At 36.5% G+C, this 15,569-nt stretch overlaps 1 protein-coding gene and 1 pseudogene across 4 annotated transcripts in view; one reads left to right on the top strand and one right to left on the bottom strand.

The window, feature by feature from the left end:
- Positions 1–15,569, bottom strand: part of CEP350 (centrosomal protein 350) — a 153,634-nt gene that overhangs the window by 91,395 nt on the left and 46,670 nt on the right. For all 4 annotated transcript variants that reach the window (XM_045877234.3, XM_045877235.3, XM_064594184.1 and 1 more), the window contains 6 exons: positions 15,330–15,476; positions 13,434–14,092; positions 12,548–12,669; positions 9,522–10,579; positions 7,899–8,049; positions 6,316–6,488 (listed from right to left, as the gene is read on the bottom strand). In XM_045877234.3, coding sequence (XP_045733190.1) covers positions 6,316–6,488; positions 7,899–8,049; positions 9,522–10,579; positions 12,548–12,669; positions 13,434–14,092; positions 15,330–15,476 — 2,310 coding nt within the window. The remainder of the gene's footprint in view (positions 1–6,315; positions 6,489–7,898; positions 8,050–9,521; positions 10,580–12,547; positions 12,670–13,433; positions 14,093–15,329; positions 15,477–15,569) is intronic.
- On the top strand, positions 847–1,099 carry LOC123846131 (small ribosomal subunit protein eS27-like; annotated as a pseudogene).

The raw sequence follows: 15,569 nt of genomic DNA, 5'->3' as shown, positions 1-15,569 counted from the left end.
TTCAGCCATAAAAAAAGATGAGATCTTCCCATTTGTGACAACCTGGGTGGACCTAGAAGGTATTACGCTAAGTGAAATGAGGCAGACAGAGAAAGACAAATACCTTTTGATTTCGTATGTGGGAATTTAAGAAACAAAACAATTGAACAAAAAAACAAAGCAGAAACAGATCCGTAGATATAGAGAACAATCTGGTGGCTGCCTAAGGGGAAGCGGGATAGGCGGATGGGCAAAATGGGTGAAGGGGGGTGGAAGGTACAGGCTTCCAGTTATGGACTAAGTCATGGGGATGAAAGGTACAGCATAGGAAAAACAGTCAATAGTGTTGTAATAGCACCGTATGGTGACAGACGGTAGCTACACTTTCCGTAAGCATAGCATAATTACAGTTGTCAAATCACTATGTTGTGTATTTGTGACTAATGTAATTGTGTGTCAACTATACTTCAATTAAAAAAAAAAGTGTTTGGTGGCTCAGTCAGTTAAGCATCCAAATCTTGATTTCAGCTCAGGTCTTGAGATCTGGGTCATGAGTTCAAGCCCTGTGCTGGGCTCCACACTGGATGTGGAGCCTACTTTAAAAAAAAAAAAAAAAAAAGGGCGCCTGGGTGGCTCAGTTGGTTAAGCGACTGCCTTCGGCTCAGGTCATGATCCCAGGGTCCTGGGATCGAGTCCCGCATTGGGCTCCCTGCTCTGCGGGGAGCCTGCTTCTCCCTCTCCCACTCCCCCTGCTTGTGTTCCCTCTCTCGCTGTGTCTCTCTCTGTCAAATAAATAAATAAAATCTTTAAAAAAAAAAAAAAAAAGTGTACATAGCTTTCCGGTGGTGATGACCTCCCCATGAAAACATGCTCCTCACAAAGGACCTCCGCCACTTGCCCAAAAGGGGAGAAGAGGAAGCATAAGAGGATGCACCTGGTGCCAAGCCCCAACTCCTCCTTCATGGACATGAAGTACCCAGGATGCTACAAAAGCACCACTGTCTTTAGCCATGCACAAATGGTAGTTTTGTGTGCTGACTGCTCCACTGTCCTCTGCCAGCCCCCAGGAAGAAAAGCAAGGCTTAAAGAAGGATGCTCCTTCAGGCAGGAGCAGCAATAAAAGCACCCTGAATCGGGGCGCCTGGGTGGCTCAGTCGTTAAGCGTCTGCCTTCGGCTCAGGTTATGATCCCAGGGTCCTGGGATCGAGCCCTGCGTCAGGCTCCGTGCTCAGCAGGAAGCCTGCATCTCCCTCTCTCACTCCCCCTGCTTGTGTTCCCTCTCTCGCTGTGTCTCTGTCAAAAAAATAAATAAAATCTTAAAAAAAAAAAAAAAAAAAAAAGCACCCTGAATCAAGATGAGTGGAAACTATCCCAATAAATGCATTTTGGATTAAAAAAATAAAAAGAGTAAACAAAATCAAAGAAAGAAAATAATACTTAAAATGGCAAATTTTATGTTGGGTGTATTTTACCACATAAAAAATAAACTAACAAATAAATATACTCTGTTGTAGTCACAGTAATAGGATAACAACTTTTCATTAAAATTTAGTTTAAAAAAGGAAAAATGAAAAGTCATAGCATATAAAAATATTAACAATTAAAGAAATGAAAACCACCTCAAATAAGATACCATTTTTCATTACTAGATTAGCAAATTTTTTTTTTTTTAAAGATTTTATTTATTTGACAGAGAGAGACACAGCGAGAGAGGGAACACAAGCAGGGGGAGTGGGAGAGGGAGAAGCAGGCTTCCCGCCGAGCAGGGAGCCCGATGCGGGGCTCGATCCCAGGACCCTGGGATCATGACCTGAGCTGAAGGCAGACGCTTAACGACTGAGCCACCCAGGCGCCCCGCAAATATTTTTAAAATAATAAAGCCTTGAGTGTTATTCAGCACACACAGAAAAGGATACTCATACATTGTTTTCATGGGAGTGCAAACGGATATATTCTTCCTGGAGAACAACTTACAATATGCATGAAAATAATTTTTGATCCCCTTTGAATCAGAAATTTCATCTCATTCATAGTAATTCATCCTAGGAAGCTATGTAAAGATGTGTACCGTGAATCAGATATGCTGAATGCATTACCACAACAGGGGGGGTGTTGGGGGGAGACACACAAATAATCTAAAGGATTATCAATCAGTTTGAATGGACCCTATAATCTAAAATCTATTTGTAATCCCTAGACTAAAAGCAAGTTGTTAATACTGGATATCTCTAATTTTTTCATAATAAAAATGCGTTTCTTTACTCATTTAATATTAACCTTTGAAAATAAATACACAATTTAAAAATTGCTCTTGATTTCAAACAACGAGAAATTGTAGACAATACAAAGGTCTATGCAAGAAAGACCTAAACTCCAACCAAGGGACCCATACACAAAGGAAATATGTGCCCCTACTTTAAAAGATTGCCAAATGAGGGGCGCTGGGGTGGATCAGTCTGTTAAGCATCTGCCTTTAGCTCAGGTCATGACCCCAGGGTCTTGGGAATCGAGCCCCACATTGGTCTCCCTGCTCAGCTGAGTCTGCTTCTCTCTTTCTTCCTCTGCCTCTCCCTCGGCTCATGCTTATGCTCACGCTCTCCCTCTCTCTTAAATAAATAAGCAAACAAATAAATAAATAAATAAAATCTTTAAAAAAATAAATAAAAGATTGTATTTATAGGTTTTAAATTACATTAAGATAAAAGAATTTTTCTTATAATTACCACTTTAATCTACCAACCACTTGCAATCACGTGGGAAGTTTTTGTACAGAGCAGGCAGACACTATTTCTCACCACCAGATGGAGCATATACAACAAAAAACGACACTAACTTTAGAACTTGGGGATAAAGGAGAAACTAAGTTTTAGATAATGCTGTATCAAGTACGATACAGAGTTTTTTAAGGCCTTGTGAGAGGGGATCAGGGAAACAGAAAGCCACAAAACACTACCTGTACTTCATCTAATTATGTTTCAGATAACAATTTTTAAAAACCTGTACTGAATCATATTGCTTATACTCATATATCCAATATATCATGATATTTTAAGTTGTTTACAGTATATTATAGTAGTAGGTAAACTGGATTTGGGAGTCAGAAGTCATGATCCAGGCTTTACCAATAACTAGTTGGTAACCTTAGGTGAGACACTAAAAAAACAATGCAAAACAACTGCAAACTAAAAGAACTGAGTAAGTTCAGCATTTCCCAAAATATGTTCAGCTGAATTCAAATGCCTTAACATGCTGATGGAAGAAATGATTCTGTGGTCAAATAAATTTGGAAAATACTTCATACTACAGCCTCATCCTCATCCTAAAATAAATAATGCATGTTAGTATATCAGGAGTATTGATAAATCCTGTAGGAAAGAAGCCTGTCTCACTCTAAAACCATTTCCCAAATTTATGGAACCATGGAGCTCTTTTATACTCAGAACACTTATGAAACAGCTTATCCAACTGAAACAGTATTTCACAAGAAAAGACAGATATTGGGAAGTGCTGGTGGAATGATGTCTAATTCCCACCAAAAACTTTCAGAACAATCTGCAAGAGAGTTATACTAGGTTAATGATTAAGCAATAATTTCTCCCTAGCACTCTCATATTGGGAGTATAAAGTGGCATTAGCTTTCTAAGGGGTTATTTGGCAAAATGTACCCAAATTCTAAACATGACATACTCTTTGCCCCATTACCTCACTTCTAGAATTTTACCTTAAAGGAAAGAACCAGATTAATGCATAAAGATACATTTATAAGGATATTCAATGCAGCAGTGCTCATAATAGGAAAAAGAAATAGAGTAGCCTAAATGTCTAACAATTTGCTAAATAAATTATAATATATTAAAATAATAAAACACTGGATAGTCATAACAAGGGTTATCCATATTTACTGACAGAGAAAGAGATCTATAACCCACTGACAGAACAAAAGAGCATGTAAACAAATGCGGTCCCTTACATGTAACATTTCCTATTTATATATGCCTACAATTATCTGGAAGGATACTTACTAAAAATCTTAACATTTCACACCCATCAGAATATCTACTACTTAAAAAAAAAAAAAAAAGAAAGAAAAAAGTGTTAGCGTGGATGTGAAGAAGTTGGAGCCTGTGTGCGTTACCGGCAGAAACGTAAACTGCCACAGCCACAAAGGAAAACAGTATGCCATTTCCTCAAAAAGTTAAACATAGATATACCATTTGATCCAACAAATCCCTACCTGGCGATATACACAAAAAACTTGAAAGCAGGGACTCCCAACAGTTATTTGGGAGATAAACCAATGTTTATGGCAACATATTCACAATAGCCCAAAGGTGGAAATAACCAGAATGTCCATCAAATAATGAATGGATAAACAAAATGTTGTGTATACCTACAATGGAATATTATTCAGCCTCAAAAAGGACATTCTCATGCAAGCCACCACACAGATGAAACTTGAAAACATGCTACTAAGCCAAACTAAAGGAAAAATGTTGTATGATGCCACTATGTGGCATCTGGAAGTATCTAGAGTAGTCAAATTCATAGACAGAAAGCACAATAGTGGTTTGCAGGGGCTGGGGAATGGGAGGAAGGAGGAGTTACTGTTCAATGAATACCGAGTTTCAGTATGGGATGATGCAAAGGTTCTGGAGGTGGATGGCAGTGATGGTTGCACAGCAATGTCAATGTGTTTTAATGACACTGAACTGTACACTTGAAAATGATTAAGATGATAAAGTTTATGTTATGTGTATTTTACCACAATTGTTAAAATAAAACAAAGTTTAAAAAAACATTAGCATTGGTTATCTTCAAGTAAAGGGATTATAGGTGATTTTAATTTTTAAATAGTTTTCTGGGTTTTTTTTACTGATTTCTCCTCCCCCTGTGGTTTGCTAAGTTAATGAACAATTTTTGCAATTAGGAAAAACAACTTTGGGGGCACCTGGGTGGCTCAGTAATTAAGCGTCTGCCTTCGGCTCAGGTCATGATCCCAGGGTCCTTGGATCGAGCCCCATGTCGGGCTCCCTGCTCTGCGGGAGGCTGCTTCTCCCTCTCCCACTCCCCCTGCTTGTGTTCTCGCTCTCGCTGTGTCTCTGTCAAATAAATCAAATCTTAAAAAAAAAGAAAACAAAACAAAAAACAATTTTGGGAGCAAAATCATTCCCTAGGGGCCATCCTGTGAGTCTAAGAGGCTTTTCCTAATTACTCTATCTTCTTACCTCTAGGCTTACAGAGCAAATTATAGCCAAGAGTAGAACTGAAGGGACTGATAGATGTTCTCCTCAATCACTCAAAAATACTTAGAGTGCCAAAGGCCAGGTACTGTGGCCAAGTACTGGAACATATACATTTTATCTGTTAATTTCACATAAGCTTCCAAAATTACCATATGAAACATCTACTGATACCATTTATTGATATCATCTTTATTTTAGAGATAAAGAAATTTGAGTACTTTTAATTATGCTTGAGATGTACCAGATATACTCTAAAGTTTATTTTTTTTAAGATTTTTTTTTTTTTTTTTAATTTGACAGAGAGAGATACAGCGAGAGAGGGAACACAAGCAGGGGGAGTGGGAGAGGGAGAAGCAGGCCTCCCGCCGAGCAGGGAGCCCGATGCAGGGCTCGATCCCAGGACCCTGGTATCATGACCCAAGCCAAAGGCAGATGTTTAACGACTGAGCCATCCAGGCGCCCCTAAAGTTATTTTAAAAGCAGTTGCAAAACTAAATGATTTCATTTCTGTTTTTTAAATAAAGGGGTGTGTGGTTGTACATGGTTTTATGTATACATTGGAAAAACAGGCACCAAAAATGTTAATAGTTTATCTCTGAGCAGAGGGATCAATGGGGACTAATACTTCTTTTATAATTGTTTTTTTTTTTTTTTTTTAAAGATTTTATTTATTTGACAGAGAGAGACACAGCGAGAGAGGGAACACAAGCAGGGGGAGTGGGAGAGGGAGAAGCAGGCTTCCTGCAGAGCAGGGAGCCCGATGCGGGGCTCGATCCCAGGATCCTGGGATCATGACCTGAGCTGAAGGCAGACGCTTAATGACTGAGCCACCCAGGCGCCCCCTTCTTTTACAATTGTTTATCTATAATCCTTAATTTTTTATCATTGCAAATGTATTCCTTTTGTTTAAGCAAAGGATTTACACTGTTATATATCAAAAAGGTATTGCTGTAATGACAAATAAATATGAAAACTAATCACATTTTATCATAAAGAAATAAATCTAACTTCTTATGGAATCAAATTATAACTTTAGATCACTACCACAAAACGATTGGTAAGAGAAAAAGTCACCATGTAGAATTCCACTTACAGTCTATCTTTTCTTTTTTTCCTTTCTTCCCTTTAGAAGAAGTAGATGAACGAGACGATGCAGCAGACTGGGTTCCTGACGAATGCTGGGAGGTAACATCCACAGAGGACAGATCGTAGGCAGACTTTCTGCTAGAATGGTCCTCCTGAACGCCCAAATTGCTACCACTAATACTGTCAAAGAACAAGCAACAGTGGTTAAAGAACAAAATAAAAAGTCTTAAAACACAGCTAAAACTATGGATATTTTAAAATCTATTTAATCACAAGGAGAATATAACTATAATTGAAGATGGTTTCTACTTTTCCTTTTTGGTTTTCTTACTATCATAAGCTTGGATTGTTCCCTATGGCTCAATTTATTATTGAGAAAAATCTACGGGAGTTGTCTACTAAAGTGAAACTAATAAAAAATGGATAATTCAGACACATAAAAGAAAAAATATAATGTTGGATAATGGAAAATGTGGTCCCAATTTCCATTCAAATTCATCATTTAATATGTTATAATTATTTTCCTCCCAATATGTTCAACCTAGAAATAAAATGCAATAAATCATCTTGATTGATGATATTAAATGTCACAATTAAATCTTTTTAAGTTTTGTTTTAAAAATTTAATCTTTTCTTTAGAGTTCAAAAGTTAAAACTCTACTTTGCCCACTTTAATTTTAGTAATACTTATTTTCATAAGTTTAATCAGATAGAACTAATTTTCAAAAGATCACCCAATAATTTTATGTGGACTATAATTTGTAATTTGTGAAGCAAATTATATTGAATGTGAGTAATTACAGATTACTTTATATGGTAACAAAATTTAGGTAGGAAATTCTCTCTGGCAAAGTCTGATTCACTTACTGTATGACTTTGTACAAGTAACATAACCTGGATGCTTCAGTGTCCTCTCTGAAGTAGGAACAGTAACAAAAATACTTATCACATCAGGCTATTTTAAGAATGAGTTAATACAAGCAAAACCCCCTCAGTCCTCTCAGTGCCTTGCACACTGTGTCCAATAAATATTAATATTGTAATATTGTTATTTTTCAAAGCCTTGCAAAAGTTTAGATGTTCTCCCAATTAGAAAAAAAATGTATTGATTTACTTGGGATCATGGAGTCAAGGATCTATCTGGTCATCCTTGATTCTATCACAGAAAACCATTACTTAATCTTCTTATATTAGTATACCATGGGAGACTTGCCCAATACCATCCTCTACTAGGAATTCACAGATTGACTTAACAATGTATTTTCTGCTTATTGTGCGCCAGGCCCTGTTCTAAGTACTTTGTATTTCACTGAATATTCATAACACTCTGAGGCAGGTACGATTATTTTCCCCATTTTACAAAGACGGAAACTGAAGCACAGGGGGTTAAGTAAATATGCCTGAAGGCAAACAACTAATATCAGGAGAGCCAGGATTTAAACCCAGACAGTCTGGATCCAGAGCCCATGCTCTTAATAATCTCTATGCTATGCAGACTCTACATGTATCTTTAAACAAACTGACTCATAGTCACACCATAAATTTTTCTCACTCTTTGGATTTTATCCCATATTGTCAACATATTCTTACTTAGGTTCAAGAGCTGATTTTCTTTCTGTCAAAGTCCCACTCCCTGGAGAGGAGACAAAATCATCTTCATAAGAAACACTGCTTAGAGGGGTTGTAATGACATTTAAAGGACGCGATGCTGAGGTTCCTCTTTCCAACCTATCTTCAAACCCTGTCAAAAGTAAGTCGTTGAAATGTGCTTTAAAACAAAAATTTAAAAACTACAAGCAAAGCATTCCACAACATGCGGATTAACAACATGGATTTAGGAACTTTTTAGTTTGCTTTATTAGTGCTTCTTTTCAATCTATCTTTATATCTAACAATACATTTTTAACTTTTTATTAGGAAATTTTCAAACATACAACAAAGTAGAGAAAATAGCATAATGAAACCAAGGTACCCACCACCCTGCTTTAACAATTATGAATACATGACCAATCTAGTTTCAACTAAATTTCCTATTCTCCCCATTTCTCACTCCCCTCCCAGACTATTTTGAAGCAAATCCTGGATAACACATCATTTCAACTCAAAGTATTTCAGTATAATTATAAAATCTTAATGAAAATCTAATACAATTTAAGAAAAAAACACAATTCTCTTGCAAAAAAAAAATAAGGGTGTTGATTTAAAAGCACTTTGCTTTCACCAAAAAAAACTTTAAAATTACCACCTCTAGGAATAAGTGTTAACAAAAGAGATTGATGGCATGTATAGGTGTGCACAAGATCATAACAAAGTAGCTAAATATGAATTCTAGGAAAATGCACTGTTTAAGCATAAGATGAACAGATGAAATCAATTCATTTATCAAGTAAGTTGTTCACTATGTAGAAGGGAAATAAAAAACCACAGCATATGGATAGCTGACTGAAGGGTCAGCCTCATTCTCCAACCTGGAAATTCTAAAGTTATGTTAGCATAAAATGGGTAGAATCTACCTAGAGTAGGAAGAAAAGAGAAAGGGACTTGAAGGAACTGAGTTTATCATAGAAAAGGAAAATCATGCTGCAGGATTTCAGAGATAAGAAACTTTAGAAGTCAGTTGTTTCATGACCAAATAAATGTAGTTACATTTCTGTCCAAAGTCTGTTTCTTTTTTCAGTTTAAGTAATCTCTAAACCCAACGTGGGGCTCAAACTCAAAACCCCAAGATCAAGAGCAAAGTCTATTTTTAAAATTAGTTCTAACAAGCACTAATAGTTTCCATATTAGAATGTTACTACAGTTGCCCCTCTCGATTCTTGACCACTATATTCCCAATGACTCACAAATCACTGTATTAATATACTTATTTTCTATCTAAACACATAACTATGGTCACAGAAAATCTAGCATACACTTGGTACACACAAATCCTGAACACCACAAATGAATTTCTCTAAATTAGACCAAAATTTCTACAACTACCAATCAATTATTGGTTCATGACAATAACAACAAAAAATGAAATTTTAACAATGAAATTGCACTACTTTAGTTGAAGCTTACAGATAATTTAGATTAATTTAGGTAAGTCTCTATTATCCTCATAAATGAACAAATGAAAATTTGTACTTAAGTTTTACCTTGTACAGAATTATTAAATGATTTATCTTAAGATAACATACAAATAGCACAAGGCTTACTTATTTTTCTCACCTTTTCCATACAACTGATACGACTTTGTAAAAATATTAATGACACTATGTGGACTTCCCTTTGCCAATTCTTCCCATGGTCCTTTGCTTTGTGTACCACCTATGTGCCCAAAAAGTGGCAAGAATTTTTCAGCTTCCTTCTGAAACTCTTTTATGGGTTCATAACCATTTCTTTCTCCAGCACAAAATTCCTTTTCCTTTAAGATTTCTGCTACCTTCAACGTGGGCTGTCCATCTTGGCCTCCCTCTTCTTCAGAAAGACTCCCCTCACTAAGAAGAGGCCCTTCGCTGACTGAATCTGTACTGGAACCAAGAGACAATTTGGCTTTGTCTTGAGAAGCTTGCATATCAGAGCTGGAAGAGTCAGTCTGCCTCTTACACAACTGTGCCAGGAGCCCTTCTGGTTTGGGACCAGGGGATCTCATTCTGAACCTTGATATGGCACTATGAGGTCTTATCACCTCAGGAAGCTTTTTAAATTCACTGAGGTTGCCTACACCAGGAAGATCCTCATCAAAAGTTGCATGAGATACACAGGTTCCCATCATCTTTTGAATTCGGGCGGAGAAAACATCTTCAGTATCTTCTTTCACAGGTGGACTTATAGCCTTGGTCCACGGTCCCTCTTCTTGGGGTGTTTGCTGTATATCATACTCAGCGTTCCAGACTGACCCATAGTTTATGTTAGCCCCAGCTAATTTCTTGGCTTCACTTTCAATCCTGCTGGACAAAGAAGCAGCTGTTGCTTTCAAGGCTTCAATACGATCCAGTTTACTCTTATATTGGCTGGCACTAGGTTTTAACAAGGCATCTGGATGAGCAGCTGGTGAGGTCAGATATGGTTGAGGTGTAAAAGTTAGTGGCCCTGAGGCCACAGTATGATTCTTTCTTGTTGGTAAGAAAGATTCAAAATCCTTATGCAAAATTCCTACATGCTCTAGACTCAAGAGATGGGAGAGTAAATTTCCAGCTGTTCCAACAAGAGGCTGTGGTTGAGAATTCTGGACTCGTGGGCTCAATCTGTCAGGCTGCATCCATGTAGGTTCCATCAAGTCCCTTCTGGAAATGAGAGTCATAGTATGTTAGTTAACACAGTAACTCATGACTAAGCCACCAGTTTTTTTAACTTTTTTTTTCTCATAAGAGTAATGCACACTCAACCACTGGAAAAAAAAGGACAGGCAAAGAGGATAAAAAAAGATAAAGATCACTCATAGCTAAACAATGAGAAAGTGGCACTACTAATATTTCATTTAGAATTATAACTTTCCAAAACATTTTTCTATGTGTGTGATGTTTTGCATTTTTATTTTCATAAAAATGGAATGTTATCATGCCAACTGCTTTCTTCAACTAACACATATTTTTAAACTATTAATTAAAGAGAAGGCTTCATAACCTTTAAAACTCGGTAAACAAAATTCTTTACAACATTGGCTCTACCCGTTCCTCTAAAAATAATGTTATACAGGGGTGCCTGGTGGCTCAGTCAGTTAAGCGTCTGCCTTTGGCTCAGGTCATGATCCCAGGGTCCTGAGTTCAAGATCTGCATACGCGGGCTCCCTGCTCAGCAGCAAGCCTGCTTCTCCCTCTCTCTCTGCCCCTCCCCCTGCTTGTGCTTTCTCGCTCATGCTCGCTCTCTCCCCCAAATAAAAATCTTAAAAAAAAATTAAAATTAAAAAAAATGTTATATAAAGAGAAATGCTTAAGATTGCTAAATACTAACATTGGCATGATATTCATTATTCTAATCAACAAATATTTAATAAATGTTTATGTTTAACATTGTACATACTGAAGAAATGAGATCATTATAATCTCAATTTAAAAAAATTAATGAACATCAATGAGTATTGTTGCAAAACTATGAATACCAATTATAAATATACAACACAGAGTAGGGTGTCCATAAAGTCTAAAAACAGAATAAAGATGTCCCAGATGACATTATATAAATAACATGTTTCCAGACCATGGACACTGTGTATATTAAGGGATATTATAAAAACATGAAAGGTCAATGTTAACTATTAAGTAGATGCTTATAAAAAAACAACATGAGATTTTTGTCCTTAGTCTTGTCCATTTTTTTGGATGATGACATAAAGATATGCTTATCAAATTTGCAGATGACAGAAGGCTAGGAGGCATGGCTAACCCAAAAAATTATCAAATTATGATTCAAAGTGATTTGGACAGGCTACAACCTTGACCAAACTAGTATGGACAAATGTAAAGTCTTACCAATTAAATTCAAAGGAATCATTTGGAGGAGGGTAACCAGAGTGATAAGAGAATTGCAAAGCATATCATGCAAGATTTGGCTGGAAGTTATATTGTACAGTCTTGTGTACTGAAGGGATGCTATGAAAACGGAATGAAGGAAGACTAGTGCATAGATTCTATGCCACAAAATATAGAGTGTGAGGTTATCAGGGCTCAAACTAAGCTGGTAGTAATGGGAATACAAAGAAAGTTATAAATATAAAAGATATTGCTGAGTAAAAATCCAAGATCTTTACACTCAAGTATTTAAAATGCCAATTATGGGGTGCCTGGGTGGCTCAGTCGTTAAGCGTCTGCCTTCGGCTCAGGTCATGGTCCCAGGGTCCTGGGATGGAGCCCCACATCGGGCTCCCTGCTTGGCGGGAAGCCTGCTTCTCCCTCTCCCACTCCCCCTGCTTGTGTTCCTGCTCTCGCTCTCTCTCTGTCAAATAAATAAATAAAATCTTTAAAATAAATAAAATGCCAATTATGTGCCAGGCACTATGTTGATGCTAGAGTAACAGGGGAGACAAAAATTCAGTTAATCCAGTTAAGACTTAATCCTTACTCTTTAGAAGAGGGTATTTTTGCATATGTATAGTTGTACACCATGCTTAAGTACCTATCAGAAGATATTAACCGATTTCTAAATAAACAACTTGCTCACGTAGAAGGTCAGTCAACAAAATTCACTACACATAGACCACTATACTAAATTTCATGGAAAAAAAGCTTAATCATCTTTCATTCTCTCCTTTTTACCTTGCAAGAGGCTGTGGAGGTTCTGACAGAGACATGTCACTACTAGAAGATGCACTTAGGGGACGTTCCTGTACTTTGTTTTCTTTGTCAGATTCTCCAGAAGGCTGATACCCTGGTCTGGTCTAGGAGAAAAGGACATCAAATTTATGTGACTACTATCACAAAGATATACTCAGGGAGTACATAAGACAATACTAAGTCACTTCAACTTTAGAAAGATCATGAAATGTAGGGGCTTTTTCTCTTAAATAAAACTGGTTCAAATTTGGTTGCCTTAAGCAGCCATTATAATTAAGAGCAAAATTATATCTGAAATCCAAGAAAGGCACCTAATACTAACTGCATAATTTGAAGTAATACTTTTTCTAAACCTCAGTTTTCTCAACTGGAAACACTAGTAGCATTTACCTTCTCAGGGTTATGAGGATTTACTGAAGCTTTAGCCTATAAAGCCTTTAGAACAGTCTGTGGTACACGGTACATACTCAACATTATTCTTAAAAACAAAAGCAATACTCACAAAATTATCACATACAGTAGGATATTCTCTCATTTCAGCACAGATCACAGAAACAGGCTTTTATTGACATAATCTAACTTTCTGCTCAGTAATACAATGAAAACCAGGCAAGGATGTAACTAATAGCAGTGATGAGAGGAATAGAGATCAGCAACAATCACTCTAGGAAATGCTAACTGAGCACTTGTTTTCAATCATGTTTATCAAATTACTCTCCACATACAATAAATTTCATGAAAAGGTCAACATTACTACAAATATTATCTGAGCATATGCCTGAATATTAGGAATGATGGCAACAAAATGGCGAATAAGCTTTTTCTAATCACGAATGACTTCCTTTTGCATTTCTGGCACTACTATTACCTGTGTTTCCTGTGTCACATGTTGATGAGGCGGCTCTTCGAGCAAGGTCTTTTCTAGTAGCAGTTTGGAATAAGTATCCTGCAGTCGCCTAGTTACTGATGGCTCAGAAGGAGGCACATTTTTTACTTTAGTAAAGGCTTCTTTCTGTTTCCGATAGAGCTCCTGTAATCGTTTGTTCTTCTGCTCAGTGGCCTCCTTTTGGGCCTTCTTCTCCTCATTTTGCTTCCTCTTCCTTTCCTCCTGCTGTCTAACAATGTACTGTCGTACCTCATCTGTGTCATAGTGGCGCTTTTTAGAAATAACAGGGGGATCTTCATTAGCTGTTATTTTGTCAGGTTTTCTTTTTACTGGGCTGTGACTCCTAGGAGCTTGTACTGGTGCTGATGACTTCTGATTCTGTAACTCTCCTGTCTCTTGCCTTGCAGCCTGAACTGTAGAATCCAGCTGTAGGTCATCAAGAATTCCACGAATTTCAAGAGGTAAAAAGTCCTTATTTAAGGCAGTATTTTCCTCCTGTTTATTATCTGGAAGAGATGGAGCTAATTTCTTTGTATTATTTTCACACCGAGCTCTACTTCTCGAACGTTCTGAGTTTCGTGGAAGATGTCTATGTGAAACATCCAATCTAGGATCAGATTCTGCTCTTCCAATATGACCCCCTGCAAAGTATGAACTGTTAGTGATGTATTAAAATCCTATATTCATTCCTAAGATTTATTGTAGTGAGGAAAAAATTAGAGAATTTCACTTTATCTTAAACTCAAATTTAAATATCCTCTGAAATTGTTTCAAGAATATTATAGAAGGAAAGAAAAACTTTTTTTTAGAAGAGAATAATTTCAATCTTTAAAAAGAACTATACTTACTTGGCATTTAAAAAATGCATTTTTAATATTTCTGAAGTAAAGACAGATCTTACTGTTAACGTGAATATTTAACTATTAATAGAGAGTTACTATTTCTCTCCCATGCACATATTTAATGTTACTATCTCTCTCCATCCCTAAACCCCTAAAACAGGTGTTTAAAAACCAACAATGTTAAGCTGCCACAATTCTCCAAAGAGTAACAGAAAAGAAATTAAATATATAGAAAAACAATCATTTTATAATCTAAATGTTTGTTGATGTGGGTTAATTTGAAACAGAATGCATGTGAGTTTTTACAAGCTAGAGGAGAGTGAAGAGGAGTAAATGCAAAGTATATATTGACTTCTATATATACCTAATTATAGTTTTAATTGATTTCTTACTGAATCCATTCTAGAAGTTCAAATTAATTGAAGCAAATTTTGTTACTGAAAAGGAAGGCTGGCCTGTAGGTATTTACATTTCATTTCCCAAAATTAGTGTTAATGATAACTAGTTATTTCAAAGAGCATTTAAGACACTTCAAAAAGAGAAAAGCAATGCACTTGAGGGTCAAACCAAAGAGCTGCAGATCCTAGATCAAATTTTGCCACCCACTTAATGTATATACCCTTGAGAAAAATCACTTCTCTCTTGGGGCCTGTTTCCTAATCTGTCAAATAAAAAACCCAATACTGTGAATGTGTGCCTGTGTTTGTGTCTACACGGATAAGACAGATTGGACTTAATTCCCTTAAGGTCTCTAAAAGTCTAATAAACTCTAAATGATGCTTTTTTATTCACATGGCAGCTAAATGTAATTAATATAACAAATAATAAAAGTCATCATAACGTCTATATATAGAAATTATCCATAGATAAGCCCAACAGAACATTTCTTCTTTTATGAGCCACATTCACAATTATAAACCAAATTCTTAAAACCATTCTCAAGAGTACTTTCATCTCCTCTAAGTACTTACACAAGCAATTTTTAATTGCTCTTCTCAACAATTTTAATTATTGAAACAGTTTAATAATTACTCACCAGATTTAGTAGTTCTTTCTCTTCCACTTCTGTCACTTGATGCTGTTCTTCTCTCTTTTTGCTCCACTCTGGGTGCAGGCCCCAGGATCTTCTTTACTAATTTTTGTCCATCTCGCCAAGAGGATGTACTTATCAGACGACTGCTACCTAAAAAATATATACATACATATTGGGTTGAATTTAAAACTTCAAATTTATCTCTAACAAGTATATCTAGTCAACCATACAGGTTTTGTAATT

This window comes from Mirounga angustirostris, unplaced genomic scaffold (assembly GCF_029215605.1).
Source record: "Mirounga angustirostris isolate CCGP_5_RB_7025 unplaced genomic scaffold, mMirAng1.0.hap1 SCAF_6, whole genome shotgun sequence".
NCBI classification, from domain to species: domain Eukaryota; kingdom Metazoa; phylum Chordata; class Mammalia; order Carnivora; family Phocidae; genus Mirounga; species Mirounga angustirostris.
The sequence above is the reverse complement of the archived record's forward strand: the minus strand, read 5'-3'. Positions and strand labels throughout refer to the sequence as shown.